Raw genomic sequence first — 27,323 nt, 5'->3', positions numbered from 1 at the left:
TAGGAGGGAATGTGTCTCTGAGGAGCCCACAGAGAAGGAGCTGACTGGGCTGAGAAGTAGGAGGGGAAAAGATGGAGTGGGTAATTAGAAAGAAAAAGGAGAGAAAAAGGATTCAGATGGGTTAGATGAACAATGAGATGTCAGGGACTGAATGAAGCATTTGAAGTGCAGCCTTCATTAATATTTTGGCTGCCTTATCTCAGACTAATTTATTTTATGGACATGGAGAGCTCTTCCTGCTGATGTATTGAGATGATTATCGGGCAACTTTATTGTTTTTTGAAACAGGAATTCTCAATGTTTCTTGAGGCCCTGTGCTGGTTTCCACATTTCCCTATGTTTGAAGATATGAATCACCGAGTCACTATTATTTCTATGCTATCTATCAGGAAATTTCCAGGTGATTTTTTTTCTTGCCTTGAGCAGATATAGAAGCTATTGCTACCCAGTGGACTCACAGTCCAATCACATGTTGTGCCAAATGTCACAAGAAAAAGGTCAGAAACTGTGGACAAGAGACTCGAGAATAATCAAGTAAGCAAACATCTAGGTGCTCTACAAACTATTACTTACTACTCCAGATAAAATATTAAGAAGAAATAGCTGACGAAATTTATTTGGATTTTATTCTACTTATTTGCATGCTATTCTGTATGCTATTCTTTCATACTTATTTCTATATGCTACTCACAAAAATTTATTTGTTCAAGAAGAAAAAAAAACCAAAACCCACAACCTGATATTATTTTCCAGACAGCATAAATGTTATAAAGGTCAGGAAGTCCTTTCAGTTAGAGTGTGGCAATCTTCCCCTCCGACATGGCTAACCCCATAAGAGAGTCTCCAAGGAAAGCCACTCCTGTTTTGGTGTACTCTTTATTGTCAGCATCACAGAAAGCAAGGCTTTATCCAGCTGAGGGTAAGGTTTATGCAAGGAAAATACAGGTAAGAAGCATGACAAACAAGAGAGATATTTAATCTTACTGTATCACTGATAGTAAGAAATAAAATCTGCTTCTGTAAGAGCTTATATACATATGTGCTAATAATACTTGGTTGAACATCCACTTGCTATCCAGCCTGTTGTCCTTGGCTGCATCCCAAAATAGTGAGAAGGGATGGGACTGCCAGCATGGGTACCTGAATGGACTTGAATATGTAAGGAAAGATGTCATGGTCCAGCTATGGCAGAGAAAATGTTTAGCTCTGTAAGGAGAGAGTGTAGGAGACTTCTTTTATTCAGAAATAGTCTTTGAAGGTTATCCAGTGGTACCTGCAAGGGGACTGCATGCATATGTCTTCCTTCCTGTAAAGATGTGTTTTTTCTAATAGTTGCCTTTGAGGAAGTTTTGCTAAGGCAGAATGCCATTTTGTGCAACTGTCTGTAAGGAAACCAATCCTGGCACAAACATAAATGCATGTGACGAATGTAACGGAGTTACCTGTGCTTACAAGTGTAGCTTAAAATAATAATGACAATGTAAAATGGTGATTTTTTGTGAAGTGATTCTGTGTATGAGCAGCTGCAAGCATAGATGTATTCTCATTACTTTAATATGGCTTTACTATTAATGCACATTGTTTAGACATTTAAATGTGTCAGGCTCAAAAACAGTTCAGTAGACTGTTCAACTCTCAACTAAGGAACATATGGTAGAAGCTGCTTTATTAAAAGAGAAGGATCGTACCTCTTACCCTGTAAAGCTTAGTCTATATGTTTTGCTAAGCTAAATCTACTCAGTGAAAGCATATGTTTGTGTGGCTTTAAGAAAAACATATTGACAATGTCAGACCTGGTAATCCATCACTGTAATAGCTACTTTAGCAATTGCACTTCAGCAATAGTTTTTATTTCTGATGGAAATATGAAGTAAATCTGCCAGTGCTAAGGCTGGTGCCTAAGCAAGAGCTCTGTTGTGAGCAGTTGTGGCAAGTGTATCTCTGTCTAACAAAGAGCCTCAGGCCTTGATTCAGAGCTGACCAGATGCTCAGTCTCATCAGCTGTGATGGATTTCACAGCAGAGCTTACATTTGGCAGAGCAAGGTTCAAAGTATGTCCTGACCAAGAACAGACATATTTTGACATATCCTCCAGCAATAGGCAAAATAAAGCATAACATATCTTATTTACTCTGCTTGTCACAGGGCCTTATGCTGACAAGGGTGACAGTCTCCCCCCGGCATCTGAGCAGCCCAACCTCGCACTCGGTCATGGTCCGACGGGCAGCAGAGCCGCTCACTTCAGCACAGACCTGGGCACCTCCCTCCTCACACAGCACATCTTCATCACAAACACAGGTGTTAGATGGCACTAAGAAAAAGCACAGAGGAAAAACACTCAGGATAGCACCCAAGTCACCAAAAAAACCCCCAGACTAAAATACGTCTAAGAAATCTGTAAGACTGAAAGCAGTTTTCCAGAGGGTGCTCAGCTTTCACAAGAAAGACATGAACCTGTAGGAGCAGGATCAGAGGAAACCACAAAATTATGAGAGGGCTGGAGCACCTCCCCTACACACACTGGCCAAGACAGTTGGGGTTGTTCAGCCTGCAGAAGGGAAGGCTTTGGAGAGACCTTATAGGACCTTCCAGTACCTAAAGGGGGCTAATAAGAAAGATAGGGATAGACATCTTAACAGGGACTGCAATGGCAGGACAAGGGAAAATGGTTATAATCTAAAGGAGACCATATTTGGACTAGATATGAAGAAGAAATTTTTTAGGATGAAGGTGGTGAAATAGAATCAAGTTGCCCAGAGACATGGTTAATGCCCCATCTCTGGAAACACTCAAGAACAGGTTGGACAGGGCTCTGAGTAACCTGGTGTAATTGAAGAAATCATATGGGATTGCAGGGGGGTTGGACAGGTCCCTTCCAACCCAAAGCTTTCTGTAATTCTGTCATTCTTTCCTTAACCTAATTCCCTAATTCTTTTAGTAACACTAGCTGATATTCAGGCTGAGTGAAAAAACTAGGAGTGGAAACAAATTGTGCATTACTGGGACTTCCTCTGCTTGGAGAGGCTGATTATGCTCATGGGAAAAACTTGCTCAACGTGTCTCAGGTGCTGTACTCAAAGCCTTCTCTGATGTTACTTCAAGAACTGGTCCATGTATCTACTACTCTAGAGCTCAGATAACTTGTAAGATGAGAGATTTGTCTTTGGACACTAACAAACTGATCACGCAAACCCTTACAATTGTGTCTGTATTTTCATACAGATGGTTTCATGAAGATTAAAGGATCTACTCCTATAAATAAATATGTGTAGCTTTATCAGTGACATTCAGGTAAGAAAATTCCACCTGATATTTATTTTTCATAACTGTGTCTTTTTTTTACTGTTTTATGCATTTTTTGTCCGTGTTTGTCTTTCCTGAAGCTCCAGATAGTTTTGACTTTGTTATTGTTATTATTTTTGTCTGTTCAACCCTGCTAGACAAAACAGATTAACTCCTATCTAGTAATCCTTTTTACTTCAAATTATGACAATAACCATGCCTCTAGCTTGGGCATTTCTAAACCTCTAATTTATTACTTCATCTTCTCATTCCTGGCAACCCTTCATTAAATGCAGTGTAGCATAGGACACTCAGGGAAAATAAATCAGGGAATTTGAAAACTTCCACTTACAGGCAGATTACAAAAACCAGGAACTATTTCCTCTGAGGGAAGAGACCTCACCTTTAATCATTATATGAGAAACTGGGGATAGACAGTGAAGTACAAACAACAGTAACTGGCTTTCCCAGTTGGCTTATCCAACTAGCATACAATAAGACTTTTAATTCCTAGCCACTGGTGAGCCACTTTTAATTCATCCTACTGGTAAGACTGCCTGACAAATTTCAGAAGAGGATTAATTACTCCTGTGGGCAGTAAGGATTCCTGCAATTCCTACAATTGCTGTTGTAAGGAATCTGAACAGGTAGATGTAGTGAAAAAAAGTAGGGCAGGGGTTTCACCCAAGGGAGAAAATGGACCAAACGGATGATTCACTTAACAGGGACTAGGAATAAGCTTTTCCTGTAGATAGCACATTTTGTTAAAATATCCTGCATGGTTGCAGATTCCTGTCATGTTTGGATACCAAACACTTGGCTAATGGTTTAAGCCACCTCAGCAGTGCCTGGTGCTTCTGGCACTGCAGATGTCATACCAGGACAGACCAATTGCCCAACTGTTAATGTGTAAGGGGGAATAAAGATTTCCTTTTGGTCATATGAACAATTTTGCTTACAGCTGTGAAGAATCTCTTACCATTGCATTTTTCCCATGAACGGCATGATCCACATGGTATTTCAGCTGCCTGGGGTACTTTGCAGTTTTCTGCATTAGTCAGAGAGTATTTTCTGCCCATGCACTCCAAGGCGTGCATCTTGCAAACAGTTAAAGGTGTGTTTCTCTTGGTTCTTTGATCTGTAGCGCAAGTGTCCAGGGAAGGACTGAAAACAAAAGCAAGAATTGCACTGTTTAAATGTGGTTTATCTTGGTAACTCTTAAAAACACCTGGGGGAGTGGAAAACATTCAGAGTCTAGTTACAACTTCTCTGTTCACTTAAGTACATCCTAAGAGTGCTGCAAAGAACTTAAGACATAGACATATGGACAGTCCAGACTTCTTCCTTTTCCACAGGATGCTGTACCTCAAAGTCAAGATCTGTCCCATCCAAGGACAGGAGTATTACCATCTTTTTGCCATTGATCTCAGCAGCAGTGAGAGAGAGACTTTAGTTAAAAATATTTCAGATCTCAATTATTCTCTAATTTATGACACGTGCATGAATCTAAGTACACATACAGAAAACATTTCTTATACATACATGATGTATACAAACATGGGCATATAATATAAGTATTTCTTAAATACTTAAAGTGTTTAAAGTGTTTAAATATACTTTAGGATTTTTATTTTGCTGTCTTTTAAAATGCTCAGCTTTTACTAAATAATACCTTATAACCAAACATCAGAAACTGAAGATATTTCTGGAAATACACATACATCTCCACAGAAATTTTAAGGAAAAAAATTGCCCAGAAAAATTGCTTATTTCTTGAAATGTGGATAGAGCTTTAACACCTACCATAAATGAGCCTCTAAAACTGGTAATAACAATTCTTAGACAACCTTGATTAGTGTTTGCTTTGGGGACAGTTCCAGGAAGTTGCCACCATTTGTGTTTCATGCTCCATGTGTAGGAGGGGAGTAAAAAAACCCTTCCATTACTTCAATTCCAGGAAGGTGTCATTATTTGTGTTTCATATTCCAAGTGTAGGAGGGGAGGAAAAAAAACTCTTTCCATTACGTCTGAGTTTTAATCTCAAACTCCTAGCTTCTCCACTTGTTCTCAATGCAATCAGCAGTATTTGTGTGGAATGAACAAAAGAGTGACTATCTAGAGCAGGGCATGCCTGTGCTCTCCCAGATGCACTTTACAGCCATGGGTTAGGGGCTTCACAGGGTACCAGAGAGCAGAGATAGGCTCCCAGGGGATGGAGAGGATTGAAATTCAGCCCCAAAACCTAACTTTTAGCACAGCTCCCCATTTTAAGCTCACAAACACTTCCATTGAAACTTTTGATGTCCAATAGGCCAGTTCTGAACATCAACTTCAGCTAAACAGGTGCTTGGTAGGGAGAAGAGGCTGATGAGGTACAGGTAAATGGCCCTAATGAGCTTTGTGAGGATGACTGAAGGGAAGGGGAATGCCTGTAGGAGAAGGGAAGAGGAAAGTCTCATAAGAATGCCAGAACTCAAACCTTGCTGACTTAATGGCCAAACATTAAGGTAACTTTTCTCTTTTTTTTTTTTTTTTCCTTTTTTTTTTCCCCTGTGAATTAGGAAGTGGATTTTGATCTATAAGTAAAGCACTGAGGAAAAGAGCTTCTCCAAGCTTTGGGAATGGTTCCTAAAAAGATGATTTTCAAGTCTTTTAGAAGAGCTTGCTTTACAGAAATTTTCAAATACCTGTAGCGTAGTGCATCTTTAAGGTATTTAAAATATGGCATGGATTTCCTTAGCTGAGTCTGAAAAGTTTGGTACATCTGCCTGTGACCAAATATTTTTATTAACTGTATTGTATCTTCCACTTATGTTAACATCCTCAGCCCCTACAGGTCCCTTAACTGCTCTTCTGCGTCGAAATGACAGTTACTAAATCCCTAGTAAAGTTTGTTGCATGAATTTTCCTTAATCCTCTTTTGTTAATGTAAAGAATGAGGTTAACCCTCTTATTCTGAGGCACAAGAGAACAGACCAAGGAATATATAGCAGCAGGCACCTGATAAAGGAAACAAGTGAACTTGTATGCAAGACTCTTTGGTCATCTGGGTGCACAGTCTCTAAGATAGTGGAGCCCTGATTTTTATGTGAAAGTTATCTTTACAGACAGAAGTTTAAGTAAAACTTCCTGTTTATATATCATCTTAAAGAACAAAGTGCTTTCCAGGGAAAGCAATTGTATTTCATCTGTAATTAATTTTTTTAACTTATCTAAAAATATTAAGATCAGACCTCTACACTAAGTTGTCTGCTTTGCACTACTTTAGCAACACTCAAAAGAGGAAAGGGAACTGATTTAACCAGCTGCCAAAGTTTGAACCCAAGAGTTCAAACATTGACCATGTTGCCAAACTCTTGCTAGAGTTCAATGCCTTATACTATCTGGAGAGTGATTTACATATTTGCTACAGCTGGGTCAGCAGAAGGAAGACAGTGGAAATCAACATGTTAAGATGCCTAGGAAAAAGGATGGAGAATCTTCACTCAAAAGAGAAATTAATGATTTGCACTCACTGCTGAGAGAGCATATTTCCCAGGGCTGGAACATCAAAGCAATGCAATAAAAATTATTAGAGATAAGAAATAATCCTTGTGTAAAGTGAATATGAGAAATTCAATACTTTTTACCTGAAAAAATAAGGTTAAGGATAAGAACAATATTTTACTAAAGCACATATTGTGAGAAATTAAATAATATCTCTTAAGTCCATAAATACCTTCTCTCCCTTTCACCTGCAATAAGAGGTAAGAAACTTTGGGTGAAGAGAAAATTTCGTCATGCTGGGAATGATTTTAACTTCCCAGATTTACATTTGAGATGAGAAGTTTTAATTAATACAGTCCAGGAACTCTCAGGAGAAACACAGATGTTTTGCAAAGAAATTTGAAGAACAAAAAGAGGGGATAGTACTTAAAAATTATCAAATCTCATGCTTTCCTGTGGAGATAGCTCTTAGCTACTGGAGGCTGAGGCTCCATCTATATTAACATACCATGCTCTGGCCCCTTCTATGTGTTCAGGACAATTTACACAGAGTAACTGGTGTCCCTCTCTGCCCCAGAAGATGGGGACTAAATCAGACTGAAATGGTCTCTGACCCTGGTCACTCCTAAGCTGTGCCTGGGAATTGTACAGGAACTGGCCCATGTCAAAGGTCTACCAGAAACTGCTATAGCAATTTAGCAGCTCTGGTGCCCAGGGATCATTCCCTTGCTCTCATTGATGAGGGTAGCCTAAGGCACCCTGCCTCAAGTGATGAGTTACCAGCCTGTTCTAGGGGCGTGTTCATAGCTAATCTCTTGGAAACAATGGAGGTCTAAAACCATGGTGTTCCTGAATTACCACATGAACTCTTCTTGCTCCAAGCTCTCTTCAGAGAAGAGCTTACTGCTGAAAGTCACTGCCAAAACAAAGCAAGTTAATTCTCCTCTCTGAGGAAAGACTGGACCAAGATTTGCTTACATGCCTTACTCCTACAGCCTTATAACAGGCTGGAAGATTAGTCTGCTTTGACAGCTGATGATTTATACTTCTATCGTTATATATATTATTTCAAGACAGTGAAACAATGGCATAAGGTAAAAGGAATGATATCAATATTCTTGCCATTGTGAGTATAATTATAAAAAAGAGAAACAGGCAAGTAGTAGATTAATTACAAATGAAGCTTCAATGCATAACTAAATGTAATTCATTTAACCTCCAAAGTTGCTGTGACTCTGGCCAAGGCCTTCCCTAGCTTTGACTCCCCTAGTACTGTGTAACTGACCTCAACACATATATAAACCAGAAAATTAGCTGCTAATCCTTTTAAATAAGTATTGAGCAAAAGAGCAGGACCAGATTACTTAAAGCATTTAGATGTTTAAGGATAGGAATAGCATTAGATTACAGAGTTATTGCAAACCTGGCACTTACCTTTGCATACCAGACAATGGCCTCAGACCCTAGGGAACTACCCAGTGGATCTGCATCTCAACTAAGCTCACTAGTTTTAATTTTGAGATGTTCAGAGTGCTAATCTTGTCTTAAAATCAGAGTCATCGTGCAAAGCACTTCTGGTCTGTGTGCCTGATGAGAAGTACACATGCTCCACTGAAAGTTCTACCTTGAAATCACTTGAGACACCTTCACAGTTTCTTCTTCCTACTACACATGGTAGTATTTGGTCTGTTATCTTGAAGCTTTCAAACTGCTCAGCTCAGTCACATAAACCTGGCCAGACTTCATATCTAGAGCTCGCACCCACTTCATAGGAGTGACTTGACAGGAGATGGCATCCAGTCGTATGCAAGCCAGCCCAGATGCTGGAGCGCTGAACTCCTCGGCACATCTGTTCATCAGTGCCATTTGGTCTCAGGTGTCTTCTTGTTACTCCTCTGTTTTGGTTCTCTTACTTTTGTATCTCTCAAAGAACGGAGAGACTTACTCATTTCCTTACATTATTTCTTCTGCATTGCTTATTGTAGAATATAGGCTTAGATCAAACAGGAAACAGCAAACTCTAATCTGCAAGTTATGAAGTCAGGAAAAGTGACATGACTGGTCTGTGAAAACTGCTGCATAAATGTGAGATGAAATTAGATTACTGTGCCTTTCATAACCCCTTAGTCTCTCAGCAGTGAAAAGAAATCTGCTTTATTCCACTAGCTTATTGCTTTGATGGTTTGTGTCCCAAGGGCCTCTATTTTAACTTTTCCTCAATCCTCTAAATCTTGAAAATATAATTTTATCTTTTTTCATCTTTTTCACAGATCAAGCAAAATTATGCCTTCACTTTCTGTCATCCAACCGAATTCCAGCACTGCTAGAACCCACTGACAGTTCTGACAACACAGGTGAAGTGATGAACAGGACATTGATTGAGGTGTAAAGCAAACCAAGTACAATGTCTCTTCCTCATGTAAGTAAAGTTTTCTCCTCTGTCATAGACTGAAAACTTAAGAAATGTAATTGGTCTTGAATAAAGTGAGAATCTAATTGCCAAATTGAGCCTCAACTTACCCACACTCATAGGGCATTTTGCACACACATTGTGACTGATGTACTTTCTCCCATGGCTGACATTTAGGGTCTGTCACTTCTGTTTTCACACTGGGCACTGAAGTAGAAGAACACACAGATATTAAGGGTCAGAAAAACAAGGACTGTTAGAGGTCTACTCTGAAATTATCAGTTGAGTTTAAAAGGTACTGAATTATTTAGTCATGATATAAAGTCACATCCTACATGGCTTTTAAAGTATCTACTACCGGGAAGTAATCAACAGTATTAAAAAGATATGATACACTTTGCAAAGTTACTGTTCAGTAATTTATCCATGGGTCACCAGCCAGATGGAAAGAGACAAGTACTATGTTAAAGCTTAAACATTCATCTCATTTCTGCAGCAGTTATTTGTTTCTGCTAAATTTAGCACTGCTGAATCATAGCTGGGAACAGTTTTGTCATTAGGTTTCAGAATTATTGACTTCACTGTTTTCACTAGAGAAGCTAAGGATCCAAACCACTATGTGAACCCAAGTATCTTTATCTTTACACAAATACCTTTATATTTACACTGATGGTCATGAAAACTACAAGTTCCATCATCAGTCCTCAGTTTGTACCAACTTCTAAAATAAAAATAATAGTAATTATTGGGGAATTTTCATGATCACAGGTGTACCATTCTTTAAGTAAAGAGTTCTACTCCAAATTTTGCTAAACATTTCTGTAGGTTTCTGTAGCATGTTAACAGCAAGACTTTGCTAAATCCATATGGTCACAATTTCTAAGGAGATTTCGTCCTGATTTTTTTTTAGATTGTGTGTCTGCTAACATGAAAATTTAGTGAAAACTCCAGATTGTTGTCTTTCCTAAAAAAAATTTCCCTTACAGATTAAGACTTGCTAAGCAAACAGAAAAACTACCAGAGAAGAAGAAAAAAAATGAAAGAAAGAGTTACAGTCCATTACAATACAGACAGCAAGCATAACCCTGTCTTCCTGCAGAGGGGAAATTTTCATCAAAAATCACTGCATTTTGTTCAACCCCTGGGTAGTTGGTTGCATAATGACTAAATACTCCCATCCAAATATATATGCCACTGTGTCTGTGAATTCTTATCTTCATAATTTTTACCCTTCTTATCTCATACTCCATGAGTTTTTAACTGTTACTAATTCAATTGTTGTCCTTTATTTTTTAAAACTTTTGTACTAATATAATGCTCCCATACAGCCAAGCACAAGCTGTTTCCTTCTTTCTGGTGGAAGCATTTGAAACTTTCCAATTATTGCTGGAATTTGATAACATGATGTTAGCAAAAAAACCAAACAAAAATCAATCACCGAGGCTAAGCCTAAGTAACTGGTAACAGCAGTTACTTGAATAACAGTAACAGTTCCACTGCTACTCTGGCAGTTTAGCAGCAGCAAGTCATTTATGTACAGCTGTGCTATTCCTTCAGAAATCCCTATGCTTTGTGTTGAAGTGCTTATGACAGCAGATGACTTACACCAGGAATCTCACAGGACTGTTGCCTTTTGAAGTCTAAGCCTGACTGTCACCTCCCTCTTTCTGTAGCTGAGGCAATATCACCAGCATTGGCTGACAAGGAGAGGACATCTACAGAAAACTGTAGATGTGCCTGGTCTCCTGCAGCAGTAGCTGTTGTCCTCAGTCAAGGGTCTCCCCAGGTGAATACCTGGGACCTCAGGTGAAGATGTGGCAGACTTGAAGCACAAGCTGCTTGGGTGTCTCAGTGCCACTGACAAGCGTCACACAGTGCTCAACAGACATTCTTGTCTGTCTTCCACGGCTGGAAAAGATGATTTAGAGCTGCTTGAAGCTATAGCTTATTTCCCTTTCTGTCACTGCCTGCCCATATCAAACTAGAGCTTAAACAGCATGAACTTAAAGCAGCATTTTCCCATTGATTCCAGTTCCTGGATATTTACTTCAGCTGTCTGACTGCCAAATCAGCAAAAGCAATCACCTAGCCCTGTCTTCCTCTGTCACAAGAGCCTCTGATGCATTGAACAGCTTCCAAATAGAAAAATCCTAAGGTGTGGTTCATATGGTGGTAGTGTTATACAAAGTGTGAAAAGTGAAACATATTTAGGTGGCAGAACAGACTGCATAAATCTCAGGCAATTTCTTAAAATAGTGACAACTCGAAAGCAATAAGGGAGTGGGAAGCAAAAAGCCTTAACGAAACTTCAATGAAATGCCTTCAGGCACCTTGTTTGAACAGACACCCTCATGTTTTCTGTGCTTCTTGCTGCTGATGTAAGTATGGCTTCTCTATCACTGTCTCAGCAATAGCTGAGCATATATTTAAACTACATAAAGATTAGTTAGAAAGAAACTCCAGGAATAAAACTCCTGCATTGTACCTGAGGACTGCAGTGGCTTACCTGGTCTCTTGCACTGGATAGTCTTCACATCAGGAGACCACTTGAGGCTGGGCTCACACAAAATGGAGCGTGCCCCTTCCAAGTGCATGTCGTGTGGACAAGACAGGGTTATTCTCTCACCGATCTCATACACAGGTTTCCATGGCTCTCCTTGCAAACCTCCCTCAAGGTCAGGCAGGAGACAAGCAGTTTCTGTGGATTGAAGCATTTGAGACAGCCACAGTAAATCAGTGGATTGCATAAGGCAGTCATGTATTTTATTTTCTCCAAAATTCCTTAAAAATTTGAAGGGTGAGGTTAGCTGACTTTCCTGTAGAAACGTATCAGTCAGGATATTAACTCATCACACCAGTCAAACATGCAAAAATAAGGACACAGACAGTATCTTCTTCTACTGCCTGAGGGTGCATCCCTAGCTGTATGAGGGCTTCCCTGTCCTTAGGACCCGTGTTTCTGTTTATGGTTCCTAGTAGGCAACAGCTTCCTGGCCAAGGTGTATCGGACATATGGGACCCTGGGAGACCATGTCCTGGTACACACAGAGATGGCCTTTAAACAGTGTAGGCTAGCATCTGTGGGCAGTCAGTCCTCCTTGAAAGGAGGAAAGGAAGCTGCTGAACTGCAGTGCTGAAAATTCTCATGGTTCTTGCATATAGCCATAGGATTGAAGGAAGCAACAATGCTTGTTTCCACAGGAAGTCATTCCTGGCCTGGAATTTAGTCTCCCTCAGTTCCAGCCTTAATTCAAACTAGACTTTATGGGTATGTTTCTAGTTCAGCATTATAATATCTGGATTCACAATAGAAGTCAATTTAGATATGATTATTTCTCGGGAACTGGGAAATACAGGTGTGTCTTTTCCCCCCATTGTAGCTGGAAAGCAGATGTTCTGAGATGTTCAGAAATGGAGCTGCAGTTCAAAACAAGAATCAGTTATACATACCCTGGCAATATCTCTCTCCAACTTGCCACTGTAAATTACTGAGACACTTAGCAACAGGATCACCAACAAGAGAATATCCATGTTTGCATGCATAAACAATGTTTTTCCCAACAGGGTATAAGTTTTCAGCATTCTGAAAGAAAATGAACAGGTGAACTTTCGGATATAAAATGTAATAACTACCAGCACCACTAACTCTTTTTGATTCCAAAACACAGTAGCTGAGGACAGTGAGAAGCATTATTCTTACTCTGCAATGCAGTGATGAGAGAGTCTGGAATATTGGAGGAAATCCTGGTAATCAAGTCACTAAATCAAAAGGGATGTGGAACAGTGCTGTTCTGATGGTGTATAAACAAACTGAAAATGTGGTTGCTCACAAACATTAGCAGGGCAGGATAAATAAGATCTTGAACAGCCTTGGGCTAGGGGGAGAACAGTGGAAAGTATATGGCTTTGCCAGTTTTTAGGATGGCATGTCATCAGCTTTCTAAAGGTTAACATGGTAGACTTTTCTTACGAAAAAGTGAGACTATTCCATGAATTGCAGGGCTTTACCTTTAGTTTGTAACCAAAAATATCAATGTAGGAGACAACGACTGATTACAAAAAAAAAAAAATGTTGCAGTTGTGCAGATGCAACTAATGCATTTTGAAGTAATTCTTTTATCTGTTTATTGAGCAAAGACACTTATGACAGCCTAATAACATGAAGAAGGCATAATCCATCCCTCCAAGGGAAGAATTAGTCCCCCTTGTCAAACAGGCCTAAGCTATGGTGAGCCAAGTACCTTGCCACATCTTCATTTCACCAGAGAAAGCAGAATACTGAGTTACAGAGTGAAGAGTCTTAAAATCTGTTTATAATTTCATTATGGACTTCCTGGATGACTGAGCATTTTCTCTCTCTAGTTTGTTGTGATTTTATAATGTAATCCATGTGGCTCAGTAAATTTTTAATACATATGGAATAAAGGACAAGTAGATGACTTTTCTCCATAGGTACCATGGTCAGTGGAAGCAAAGATATTGTTTTGGTTTTGAGGGTGGGGCTTTTTTGGTTTTATCTAACTTTTAGTTCAAAGTTTTGGATACTGTCATGTAAACTTCAGACGGTGAAAAATCCTGCAAGAGTGGCTATTCACTAGGTCGGATACTAAGCTTGCCAAGAGAAATACAAATTTTTAAGTGAACATCTATGTTAATTGTAGAAAAGATATTGCAGGTAGGGATGGAACAGATAACAGAGCAATAAAAATAACTTACTTGAACAAATCCATTTTCTAAGAGAGGAGGAGGTGAACAAAATTCTTTAGGGTTTATGGATAAATCAAAACAGTGTGGTTCAATCAATCTATGAAGCAAACAAAAGTACAGTTTAATTTGAATTTCATCTTCTTTCAAAATGCTACACTCCTCAGTAAAGCCCGTTTTCAAAACTCTTATGCCTACATTTAGATCATGATTATATTGAAATCAGGCACTGCCAGCCTATCCAAGAGAATGGTAAATAGAATGCTGTCAAATTTACTGGCTTTACCCCATTTTCTAGCCTTATCTTCTATGACATTCACAGCTTCTGAATTTAATTTTCTTTCAACTTAGATATTAAAGCTCAGTGATTTCCTTGAATTCAATAGTTGCACCCCTCTGAAACAAATTTTTAGATCTTTCAGCAGTTGTCTCCAAGAGTTTTTTACCACTTACCGAAGATGTTGCAACTCTTCATCTTCGCACGCTTTGCTTTCATGCTGCTCTCCGACACAGGCCTGCCCACCACCACGTGGGGAGGGATTGCTGCAGCTTCGACTCCTTGATTTTCTTCCTCCTGAACAAGGACTCCAGGAAGACCAGCAGCTCCACTGTCCATCAACAACGCCTGTGCAACATTTGGGAATAATTGGTTTAATGTGAAAACTACTGTCTTTAAACCACTCCCTCTTTAAACCATTCCCTCTGAGTGGTTTAAAGGCACAGGCTGTTCAAAGCTAGTGATGGCCTCAACTGTGCCCTTACAAAAAATTCCAGATTGCGGTAATTTAATCTTCCATCTTTCCCCAACTTTGACATAGGTATAATACCACAGAGGCTATATATTATCAGTGCCTGAGAGAACACTGAAACAGCTATCAGATACTACTAATTATAAAATTAAAAAGTAAAATTTTTTGAAGTAACTGATAAATAATTTAGGATATGTACTCATTTATAGATGGTTGCATTGAGCAGTTAGTTTTGTCCACCGTATTTAACACTAACAATAAAACCAGCTCTCTGCTAAGGACTGTTTAGACATGCTAAACAAGCACTCAGGCTTGGAATTACCCTTCCCATGCTGTCAGACAGACAGACTCTGGAAGCAGGAGAGCACATTTTGCCACCTCTAAACTCTCACAGGTTTAATGAGTGCTGACCTGGCTGATCTTGCACAAGAGTTCCCAGCTCACAAGCTGCTCCAAAGGTGTAAGGCTTGCAGTAACACACACACTGTGTTCCTTCCACGGCCGCCTCACCACCATTCTGGCAGGGCTGACATTTGCAGGGATCATTTTCCGCCATATATTCTTCAATGGCTTGTTTTAGGTAATGCTTTTTGACTGAGGAGCAGGGCACTTCCTTTACCAGGTCATATAATGGTGTTAGCTACACACAGTAGGAAAACATGCACATTAAATAGTTACGACTGCAATATAAGAGTTTATAACCACATTCCATCACACAAAATAATTTGTGACATATGCTTCTGCACATGGGACTTAGCACATTAGATACTCTAATTTGCTAATTAGCTAAAATCTTATGTTAGTATTAGCCTTTTTATGAAAATCCAGTTCTGCCTAAAAGCATCCTTTAATGCTACTGGAATATCAGTCATGTTTAAACATATTTAAGCTACAGAATACAGGTGAAATAAAAGTACAATACAGACCACCAATGTACAGTAACTTGAATTCTCACCCAGATGTTCCCAGCATAAAAAAAAAAAGACATTTAAAGAGCCCACTGTGGTATTTCATTGAACAGTGATCAAAGGTAACAAAAATTTTAAATATTTTGCCTTAACATTGATTACTTTATGATACTATATGCTTTTACATTTAGCTGAAATCTTCCTAACAGAGATATTTTGGGGTTTTACCATTCTTGAGTATGTGGGCAGTTCCCAAAAGGGACATAGACAAGTTAGTAGTGAATAAGGCCATGCCCTGCTCTGAAGTGTCTGACTTGGAGAATCACCAGGTATGCCAAACTTCTGGATGTTAAGTGAAGGAGGAGAGATAAAAGGGATATGCAGAAGTTGGCAAATGAAATAGATGCCAGACAGATATGCCCATATGCATTTTGGGAAAGGGGCTATCTCAAATGTGGTCTTTCTCCAATGCTAACACGACCCTCTATTCCTAATCAGAACTCCACTAAAGTCACTGAAGGCTGGTATTGACCTGTCAATGGACTTAGATTTGTGATGCATCTGATCATATTAGCTCCACAGCATTTTTTCCCGAGTACTTTCCCTTTTTACAAAGTGATCTGAAAACAAAATGAGTGTAGATCACAGCATGATTATTCACCAGCTGTAGCTTAACAATTTCTCCCCTTGGGGCGATCCCATCTGCTTCAGGAAAATAGCCTCACCTTTTTTTTAATTACTCTTGGATAGTCTGTCACTGATGCAGCCCACAAGGTGTACATCCGACTGTTCCCAGCAGGATTATCCAGGTCTAGATAACTAAGGCCAGCAACAGCACCTGGGCTTCCTCCTTCTACGTAAGGGTCTCCTTTAATTTTATTGCCACTGCTTCCTACAGATTCAGGATAGGAAATACATAAATGTTGCCATTGCTAGGTTTACAAATGGAAATAGAAACAATACACATAAAAATTCTGCTAGCAAGTAGTGAAAGGACTCACTGGTGCAGTTCAGCTACCTCTGCCTGGATCAAAAGCTCCTACACTGATCATATATAGGAGGTATCTGTTTTTCCAGGCATCTTGGCCTTACCCTCTAACTTAGGGTATCCAGAAAAGTGCTATTTACTGGGAAAGCATTAACAACAATTGACAAGTCCCAGAGAGTCTTTCAAAAACGGACACTTGATGTCTGGGTTCAGCATGTTAGGACAGAATTCATCAAAGTTATCAACACCTGCTCCTCATTTTGACAGCTACTTAGGATGAGATGAGAGATGGATAAATGATAACTGAACCACTGAACGTTTACCTGAAGAACTCAGTAGCAGTTCATCCAGTTTGGTGCATTGCACCTTCTTCTTTTTCACAATGAGTGCATTCCAGCCTGATGAGGTGCACTTCTTGAAGTCTGTTATGCTGACACCTGCAGATAATCCATTCATTAACAATACTGTACACCGAAAGTGTGTTGGATTCATTTGAGTTCCCCCCTGGCTAGAGAGGTCATGAAGTACTACACTTAAACTAGAAGGTAACTAACTAGCATTTGTGTGCTGTGGGAAGATCCACATACTGCTAAAGCTTATGAATGAATGACCATTCATGAGGTGTGAGGTGTATCTGGGAACAGTTTACAGTGCCATTTATTTTCTCAGCAGTCCATAATTCTACAACACTGCTCCAACTGATTACCATTATAAGTGCTACTGGTGTTTGCCCTGTATTTTTTTTCTTTTTACAGTCTTACCTAACCTTCATCTCCACCTAACTTTTAAACTTTAACATTGTTTGAGATTTATATTAAGTTAAGCCTGAGGAGGTCTTAAACTGACTATATATATATTTTTTTTTATGCCCAGAGCAATGCAGGTCAAACATGGATCTAGAACTAAATACTGTGGTTTGAGCACATTTTAAGTCTTCTTTCTTTTGACCATGAAGAGAATGTGGTAACTTGTAGAAGTCTGTTACTTGGTTTTAGACATTAGCTGGAAAAACATACATATAAATTTTTATTCTTGATTACTGACTTTGCTTTCTGCAACAAACACTCCAGTACTCTACCTTCTGCTTTCATTTTCTCAGTATCGATATGAAAAATAACTTTGTAATGTCCTCCCAGAGACCCTGAGTTTAAGAAGTGTGTCCCAAAATGTTCAATAAGTCTTCGGTAGATGCTGTACTCGTAGATGACCGGAAGGTTGAACAGTTCCTTCCAGAAAGGCTCCGCAAGAGTGAGGAAATCTGGGCGGTTGTTAATAAACTGCGCAACTTCCACACTGTTCTCAACAACCATCAGCTGCTTACTCTGGGGGAAGGAAAAGCCATCAGTCAGGCTCCATGCGACTATCAGAGTGGCTCCTAATAGCCAGATGGCACACACATTCTATTGGCAACTAACCAACAGCTTTACAGAGCTGTTAGATATGTCTAAGCAACACAGTAAATGCAAAAAGAACATCCTGGAGTCATGAAATATGGTTGGACCTTTATTTATAATTGCTGCAACATCTTTCTTTTCCTCCTGTGTACTTGAAAACTAGCATAACAACAAGTGAGATCTCAGTCTTCAAAGATAATGGTGGCTTCCAGAATCAGAAGCCTGGCAGAATAAGGTTAACAAGCTTTGTCTGAAATTAAATCACAGGCAGTACAGTTGTTTTTAGCACTCTATTTTGTCTAGATAAGGGTTTTGTTGTAAGAGGCTCTAGCCATTTTGAGAATGCCACTTAATTATAAAATTCAATATGCCTGTACAATACTGTTTACTTCAGACTCTCAAAGTTGCTTTTGAACTTGGTTATGCTGAGTCTCAAAATATGTCATTGTAACTGTCTGCTTGGAGGCCATAAAATGCATACATTCGTTGCTTGATTTCATTTTCTGTAAGACAGAGCTTGTACTTCATAACTGAAAATTACTCTCAAATTATTTCTCTAATGCTCCTTTTAAAATAAGTTAAAGGCATAAGCATTGTGACCTCCTGGCTGTTAAAGACACCAGATTTCTCTCTTAATGGAGTTCAACTAATGGAAAATGCATTATAAAATAAGTTGATTTTAACCACAGGAGTATTTCAATCTTTTTGCTCCACTGTATTGACCAAGAGGTAGGAAAAAATATGAGAAGAAGCCAGTGATTTCTCCCTTAAATAGGGAGAAAAATAGTAAATAAATAAATTACTACTAAATAGGTAAGATGGAGGAAGCAGAAACAGCAGCCAGCTCCTCTGGATTCATAAGCAAACCAGTGATCTCTTTTAAAAGGTTTTATGGGATATTTACTGTCATGCACTTTGTGCTGAAAATATCTTTATAAAACAAGCATTTTCATCTCATCACAAAAACACATGAATAAAATAATGAAAATACTTATGCAAACTACTAAGCTACAGTGACAAGTTATACATACCTTTTGCAGATTTTTATTCTGTGTGTGTTTGTATTTGTTTGAATTTTCATATTGTTCTGTGTGTTTCATATAAGACCAGGTACTGTTGAAAAACTCATAACTGAAATCATTCTGAACTTTAACCTAGAAAGGTGAAAGACAGACATCTGTTTGAAGAGCTTCATGTAGGACTTAAAAACTTACATAACTTACAGAGTAGATTAATGCCTTTCTGATGTAAAATAAGCTGATGTATTTTTCAGGCTGAATCCATTTTAGATTTCATAAAAAGTACTGCACACTATTGGAAAAACATGGAAATGCATTTTATTTTTATCTATCTATCTATCTATCTATATATCTCAAGTATTTACGCTGTGCTGTAAGGTACATTATGGACTGTTTGGCATGCTTTTGATCAATGTGAGACAAAACACATCACTGAGACAGTGACTTCAAACAAAACATCACTGGAAGGTCTACACAAAGCATACCAAAGTCCTGTATTTCACCCACCAAAGCATTTCCTAGGGTGACTGAGGTCACTGCTTCTGCTAAGGAGATTAGCTTTACATTCAGTCTAACTGTGAGAGATTTAGAAATTACATCTAAGAAATTAACCTTTTTTTTTAACCCTTTTTATTTTAGCAAGATATTCACCAATTTGTATTTCAAAATAATAAGCAACTGCAGAGAGGGTACAGGTGTCAGTGAGCTGTGTTTAGGGAAGTATACCTGCCAAGGGCCCCTGCAAATTTTGAATCATTCTCCCAGTTTCAATCCTGACTGTAAATACAAAGCTATGCTTAATGGAAACATACCTGAAAATTATAAGCCAGAACACTTTCACTCAGCCTGTAGTATTCTCTCCTATCGCCACTAAAGACCTTTCTGCATTGCCCTCCAAAGCTTTTTGTATGAATGACTCTTCCCTTAGTCTCACCAGTAATAATATCAAAGCTACAAAAAGAAAATATGTATCATTAAGACAAAAATTTCAGAGCCATTATAACTGAGTGTTGTATCTGCAAATCTTGATCACAGGCTGATTTAACCAAGGGGTTATCACTTGATAGACTTTAATACATGCAGAACTGCAGTATGGATAGCACATTACAACGCTGAAAGGGAAATGTTGGTCTCGATTTGTCAGCAAAAATTAACACATCATTATCTCTATAGATTGAGACATTTATATCTATCTCAACTGATTTTAAGTTTTATTGTTTGAACAATTACTGCAACATAGAACAACAGGGCATCCATTCTTAAATGTGAATGGGGGGGTTATTATATCTCAAGTGTATTGCGTAACAAGTGATAAATCAACACCAAAGACATTTAAAACAATTATTTTGCTAGGTTTCAGTTCAGATGTATAAACAAAAATCCATTTGAATGTAGAGTGCTAAATTCAACAGCAATGAACAAAAAGAATGAACATTGCTGGCTCATTTTTTCCGTTCTGAAGATTATGTGTTACTATTTGAAATCTGATTTCATATCTTAGTTGCTGTATTTCAATACCAGGAATGATTCACTGAAAGCTTTATGCTGTGCTTCAGGTCAAAGGACCTGTACATCCTGCACTGAACCGCTGGTGTGGTGGAAGCAGTTGTACTGAACACTTCTGCATGTCGGATGTTTCACCGTAAACCCAGGAAGTCTATCTGTACACCCAGAGCTTGCAAATACATCAAAATGTAAGTGTATTTGATACCAGTACTACTCAGCCTGGCACAGAACATTACCCTGCTCCTGTAAGTTCTGAATTCAGAGGTGTTTTGTCAATATCACATACAGTTTTCTTCTCTTCACATCGATCTTCATCTGCACCATCCTCCTCACAGTCCTGATCACCATTGCACACTAGGGATCTGCTAATGCACTGACCTAAATCAGGACAAATATGCATAGGGAAAGAAGTGTTTGTTAATTTAAAAATAGATCACCTAAAATCAAAGCAGAAGTCCTAATAATCTCCCACATTAATTAGCATATTCACTCCCATGATGAACAGCCTGTGCCCATGAGGGCTTAAGAAACATTAAATGTAGACATAAATAGTGCATAGCACACTTGTGAGAGCCATTCAAGGCTTATGATCTATCAGTGAAACAGCTGACTTCTAGATATGCTTTCACCCTTTGACCCAGTCACTGGTGATTAACTGTGATTGTCTCCCTAGTAGCACCAATACATTTATCAGCTCTGTGATAAATATCTACCTACAAGATAATTGCTCCTCTGTGAAGGTAATGGGAGCCGCTTGGATACATTCTATGGAGCATTATTTTCCATGATCCAGGTAATTTCATGTTTGGAAGTAGCCTAGAACAGCTACAAGATATCAATGTAAGGTTGCATTCCTTAACTACCTTCTTGTAATGAAAAAACCTGTTCTCTGGGGCAGACAAGTAAGGCAGACTGAGTCAGAGAGGGTACCAGGGCTACAGCATGTTATTCTCAATGCTCTGCAATACTCCAGATTAAATTAAAAGCATGCATAGTCAAGGCTGGAAACAAAGGAAACATACACCTAAGTCAAATTCATCTGCAGATCAAGAACACAGCAAACACATTGCCCATTTACTGAAGCTGAAAGATAACAAAGTTATTTGCTCAACTTCATGAGCAGAAAATATTGAAAATGGTCTTGGATGGTACCTGAGAAACACCTGAACCGATCACCACAGCCATCTTCTGTTGGGCATCCCCTTGTGGGGGTGCATGATCTTGTTTCAAAGGCATCCCCAGAGCAGGGATTTCCTCCATACTGGCCATAAACTGCCACTGTCCGTCTCCTAATCTGGATGCAAATCAAAGGAGATAATGGAAAATCCAAATGAAAAGCCAGAACAGTTTGCTACTGCGAAGACAGTGCTACTACTCTAGACATTCGCTATTTTTTTCTGAGAACAGCCACACCTGGTTATTACCATCATATGGTAGCAAATTCTCAAGTTAATAGAAAGACAACACTTTCTTCTATAATGTCTTTAGACTGGTGCATGAGCTTGGCTTGGTTTGTTCAAGCTGAAGTCAAGAGTAAGCTGCTAAGAAATTTAAGTGGTTTTTTACATTTTTAATACAACTAACCGTGGCTGATATGAATTTGTTAACATTTTGCAAAGTAAACAATGGCATTAAAGAAGACAATAAAATCTTACATCCAGTGGGCTAGTTTTTGTTTTGAAAAAAGTACTTTCTCATGGCACATCTTTAATTTTGACTAATCCCTCTTTATATAGATGTAACATCAAAGTAAATGAGAAGGAAAATCAAAAGCCAGTGTCTTGCACATCTATAGAGTTGCAGAGTAAAAATCATCAACTTATTTTCAGTGAAGGTAACACTCTGCAACCAAGTTTTCTTCCCTTGTGACATGGCACTAATGAAAAATCACTGAATTGGTACAAACTGGCATCAGTGGAGAAATACCTGTGTTTACTGGAGAGTTCAGCTGAGCTTTTCGAAATGATCACCAAAATAAAAGGAGCAAAATTATATTACAACATGAACATTATAGCTTTGAAAGGTAAGATATTGGGATGGACTGGGGGATTTATCTTCTTAGTTCTTTGCTTTTCAGCCTTCTTGTTCTGCTGGGGCTTTTGTCTCATTTGGGGATTTAATGTTAGCGTGGCTTCTTAATTACTGGGGGAAAATGCTAATGAGGTTATGAATACAGAAAAGATGTGTCCGTCTATACCTGTTTTTGAGTACAGCCATTGCACTCGGACCAAGGGCCAAAAGAATTCCAGCGACAATGGATTGGAGAAGGGCTGCTCCAGTATTGATTTTTGCATTAAAAAACAAACAAACAACAAACAAACAAAACAAAAAAACACCACCCCCCCCAAAAAAAAACAAACAAAAAAACCAACAACAACAACAACAACAACAAAAAAAAAAAAAAAAAAAAAAAAAACCCACCAAAAACCAAAAAAACACCAATAACAAACAAAAGAGAAGAGAAAGGAAAATTGTCAGAGATTTCCATTCACAAGCATGAGCACAAAACTTTACTAAAAGGCAAAGCAAACCTTCAGTAATAATTAGGGGTATGACCAGGTTTACTACAAAACCACTTGGATGTGCTTTTCATGTGTAAGAATGAAATCAGTCCCAGCTTGGCCTTTCTGGCCATTGGAAAGAAGAAACTAGACACATTTACCCAGCCTAAAGATCAGCAACAAAACAAACTGCCGGTTTCCATAGGAGGCATTGGGGGTGCAACCTGCCCCTGGGACTGGGGCTGGCTTGGGGTAAGCTCTACTGTTTTTCACAGACATGGTTTCCTGTGCTTCACAGCACCACTGTGCACCCTCTTCCCCAAGGATGGCTGACTCCTCTGGGTAGAAGTTAAAGGATACTATAATGCCTCACTGTTGTCGCCACTGGTGGCAGGGCCAGAGCTGACACCCAGGTGTATTTCTTCCAGAAAATATACCTGATGACCCCTTGAAACCCTGCCTCACATCATGCACTACATCCACATGCTTAACCTTCAGCATGTATTTTATGCAATAAATATTCACCTGGAAAAAATAGGAAAGAAGCCTGAAACTTCCAGCAACAGAAAAATCCCCAGAATCTGAAAAAAAAGAAGTAAAACCAAATTTACTTTGCTTTTCTATTTTTTCCTCCCTTTTTCAGATCATGCAGTTGTTCAAGATTTCTGCAATCTACATGCTAGCCAGCTTAAGAAATAAAAGGAAAATGTCACACAGATTTTTCAGTTTTGTTGTGCAAGCTAATTTTAAAATTTTCTTCTTTCTTGCAATACTGTCCAATTACTTTTTTCACCTATTTTGCCACATAAATTCATATATCTTTGCACTTTCCATATTCACTTCATCAGTATAAATTAAGTAAGTGATTTTCTTACCTTCATGTTAGAGAAAATTCTCAGGTATTCAGCAATTACCAGGGAAAATGCACTTCTAGCATTTTCAATTTGGAAGCCAAAGGAGTCAGTCAGTCTGTCTATTGCTGTTCGTCTCTTCTCACTCTGCCTTGCTACCCTGCTTTTCTTTCCCTAAAAGGGTTGAATACTGCCAAGGAATTTTAACCTTAACCCATCTATCTCTCCAGGGATGCAGCCTGCTTTGGGAGCTGCTCAGTATTTTTAAGACATATAAATCAAGGTTTGAATATATTAACTGGGGCTAGCAGAAAATTGTGAGCACTTACTGAAAGAAGAATCACATTTTCCTTATCTTTTCACAGTTTATTCCCTCTGAACAAAGCTTTTAAGAGATCCCGGGCCACATGTACTACACCCCAGCTGAATTCACAGCCACAGCAGGAAGAACTGGTCTAGAATAAAGCTGACATTACTAAGGTTTCATTTTAAGCACAAATCTTCATTCTCCACTTCTAACGTCATGCTGATTTTTGTGTATCAAATTTCACAGTGAAAATCAGCTTATGGATCTGAATGCAAGTTTTGGTCAATTCTGGCCTGGTTCTGCATGTTTTTTGTGGAGATACTCATAAAGAAATAAGAACGTTTAACTTTCTCTTTCCTTATTCTGCCATGTCCTCTTATTTTTAATTTTGATTTTTTTTCTTTTTTCACTTTTCCGAGCTCATCCACCGCATGAAAATTACAATGAAAATGCTGGGGAAATCTACCTTAATTTATCCTAGTGTGACCCTCATGGAAAAGCAGCACCCCTATGTGAAGATGCCTCATATACTAGATCTCAGATCCTATACCAGTTTTTTGCTGACACTGTCCTCAGAAAACTAAATGCTTCATATCATAGCATCACACTATGGTGAGTTCTAAGCCCTGCACTCTGTTGGCATGGTCTGCTTTCCTTATGGAGATGCCTAGATTTTGGGTCACTCTACTCCATTCACATGAGAGATGACTATGTACACTCCTCAGAGCCAATTTTGATGAGCCAGAGCCTATCTTTTGGACTTTTCAGATTTAGCAACTATGAATTTCTTTGATAATGTAATTTGTAGACTTTCAACATTTCTGTATATCTTTTATTGCTTTTCATCAAAATCCTCATGCTTCTATTTAGTTTATGACCAATTTGTGCAACACTGACAGTGGTCATTTACCTACGAAGGAAATTATTAAAACTGAGTTAAGACCTTTAATAGTGGCCCAGGAACTGCAAATGCAGACATATGTCTTAATCTTTTAGTCAGCTGTCTTAATGGCTTAGATAGCAATTTCACTTTTTGTAAGTACATCATTAGCTATAATAACCCTCAAGACCAAGATATACTGTAACTTGGTCCCAAACAAAACATGTAAATAAATACAAAAAGGACAAGTAGAGCTAGCAAAGAAAGTGTGTGTGTTGGCAAGGGTCTGGTCTCAATTAACAGGTAGTCAAATCATTATTAGTAGTAGTATCATATTCACCTGATTTTATACTGATAGACTGTCTTTCTGCAAAAAAAGTATTTCAGCAACAGAAAAATGTTTCTTTGGCAGATACTGTATATAGGTCCTGTTAGAACACATTTTCAGGTATTTCAACCTAATGACTTTATTTTCTTTTCTTTGGAAATAGGACCCTGCTTTTGTCCTGATCATGGCTTCTGAGTAACAAAAGCAAAGAAACTGAACCAACGGTGCAAACCAGAGGGAGGGCAGAGCTGGATTTGTGATCTTCCTAGGACTGCAAGTCCACAGGCCTGATGGCACTTCACTGCTTTGCAGCAGATGGGTGTTCAGTCTCTCAAGAGCAATGGTACTGGGAATGGCTGATTCTTATCTCATTTCATAGGGTAGTTACAGCAGCTTTTTTTCTACTTAGCATTTAAGCTCTAAACCATTTATATAGTTTCCTACTTTTTTGTGTTATTGACACTTAAGGCAATATACAGTAGCATAAACATCTACTTACACTTGAATTTTGTGACTGTATTGCACAGTCACATTGACATGCAGTTCTACAACAACATCAATTATAATAAAAGGCCTGATTGGGGAGCTCCCCAATGATCTCCACTGATGGCACACTAGCAAAGGGCAGAGTGCAACTTACAGAGAAGTGGAAGCTCACTTTCCCTTACTGTTTGTGAAAATGGCAGCAGTGTAGTAACCATTTTACTGTCTCATCATAGCAACTTTTGGTTCTGGATAAACATTGCTACTGTGTATTCATAAATAAACCTTTAGAATTAATAAAATAAATAAATTCTTTAGAATCAAACACGATGTTTTAGGGGATTGTAAGTGCAGTAGTTTGAGAGATACAAAGGGTTAGCCATAAGGCAGGGCACTTTTTGTCTTGCATCAAATGATAGTCCTAGCACAAGAGTGATTAATGCAATGTTTCATTTGCTGGGCTAATGATATCCTGCCTGATCTAAAGACAGCTTGAAATGGTATTGTCTGTATTCTATTTCGCACTAAGGTCAGCCAGAATATAATTATATCAATGATATTTCCCTGTAGACTTCTAGCCTCTTACAGGATTGATGCTAAGGTTACTCAATAGTTTTCCAAGCTTTAAATAGTCTCGTATCTTCATTGTCCAAGTTCATTACATACTACACCCCTAAAGACAATTTGTGTTCTGTGACTACTGCAAATGCCAAAGTTCCAGTGACAATTGAGTGGAGAAAGAACATCCTGTTATTATGGTTTTGAATTGTGAAATTGACTTGGAGAGTTTTTGTATTTGTTTCTGTATGCTAAGACCATCTCACTTCCTTTTTTAAAGCTTTTTAATTGCCTGTTTTGCTTTTAATGTATTTGTCGCATTTCAAGGATTAATGACAATGCCTTGGGATGTATCTCCATGAAATATGTCAAATAGCATTACTGCTGTGCTAAATTTAATGCAAATTATTCTCTCTCAGGGGACCTTGTAGAAGAATATTGCCTTAGATACTGGAATTTGTATGCTGCAGAAACTACACCAAATAAACAAGGGCTGTGAGGGTTCTGGTTTGAAAGAACTGGGTTAGAACAAAAGAGCTCAAGTAATTAGGATTCAAAATTCAGAGTGCTTCAGTGGTATATCAGCAATACATGAGACTTGTCCAGAGCACAGACATTTCAGGCTGTATGTACACAAATAACTTCTATTCTTTGGAGTTATGTTCTGCTCTTAAAACGAAAGACAATGGTGAATGAACTCAGCAGCTTGAATCTGCCCAAAGTCAAGTTACTGTTCTGGGTTTTCCTCACCTTTGCCTGCTTTTACTCCCAATCACATTTACTTGCTTCTTCTGCACATCTGGTGCTGGCTTCGGCACACTTCAGTCCTCTCTGAGTTTAATTTATCACAGTAGCAGAAAATAAATCCAGAAAAAAAAATCTGGGTGGGTTTGAGCTGTTTTTATGAGTTAGGTCTTCTCCCAGAAAGGCCTAGTGAGCAACGGACCCATGGAGAGGGTAAAAACATAC

At 38.6% G+C, this 27,323-nt stretch overlaps 1 protein-coding gene across 2 annotated transcripts; it reads right to left on the bottom strand.

Moving 5' to 3' along the window:
• Window positions 1–659: 659 nt before the first annotated feature.
• Window positions 660–23,980, bottom strand: C7 (complement C7). 2 transcript variants are annotated; one of them, XM_063423184.1, is made up of 18 exons: window positions 23,823–23,980; window positions 23,473–23,528; window positions 22,644–22,719; window positions 21,599–21,740; window positions 20,683–20,824; window positions 19,753–19,891; window positions 18,953–19,075; window positions 17,606–17,849; window positions 16,851–16,964; window positions 16,265–16,431; window positions 15,043–15,271; window positions 14,336–14,507; window positions 13,895–13,982; window positions 12,629–12,761; window positions 11,685–11,876; window positions 9,289–9,385; window positions 4,262–4,446; window positions 660–2,311 (listed from the first exon to the last, which is right to left on the bottom strand). In XM_063423184.1, exons 1-18 carry the CDS (start codon window positions 23,826–23,828, stop codon window positions 2,124–2,126), a joined length of 2,493 nt encoding a protein of 830 aa, XP_063279254.1. In that variant the 5' UTR covers window positions 23,829–23,980; the 3' UTR covers window positions 660–2,123. The 2 variants fall into 2 exon arrangements, with proteins under 2 accessions (XP_063279254.1, XP_063279255.1); XM_063423185.1 differs by having other exon boundaries at window positions 22,644–22,716.
• Between the last annotated feature and the right edge of the window lie 3,343 nt (window positions 23,981–27,323).

The sequence above is a fragment of the Prinia subflava genome, chromosome Z (genome assembly GCF_021018805.1).
Source record: "Prinia subflava isolate CZ2003 ecotype Zambia chromosome Z, Cam_Psub_1.2, whole genome shotgun sequence".
Classification (NCBI taxonomy): Eukaryota; Metazoa; Chordata; class Aves; order Passeriformes; family Cisticolidae; genus Prinia; species Prinia subflava.
Note: the sequence above shows the minus strand (reverse complement) of the source record. Positions and strands in the feature narration are given on the sequence as shown.

What these genes read in the sequence shown, in the direction of transcription:
- C7 (XM_063423184.1), bottom strand. An exon ending in TTCTGGCTTATAATTTTCAG is followed by an intron (nt 19,076 to 19,752) that starts GTATGTTTCCAT and finishes TCACCTTTCTAG; the next exon opens with GTTAAAGTTCAGAATGATTT. An exon ending in AAAATGCCCTATGAGTGTGG is followed by an intron (nt 4,447 to 9,288) that starts GTAAGTTGAGGC and finishes TTTTGTTTTCAG; the next exon opens with TCCTTCCCTGGACACTTGCG.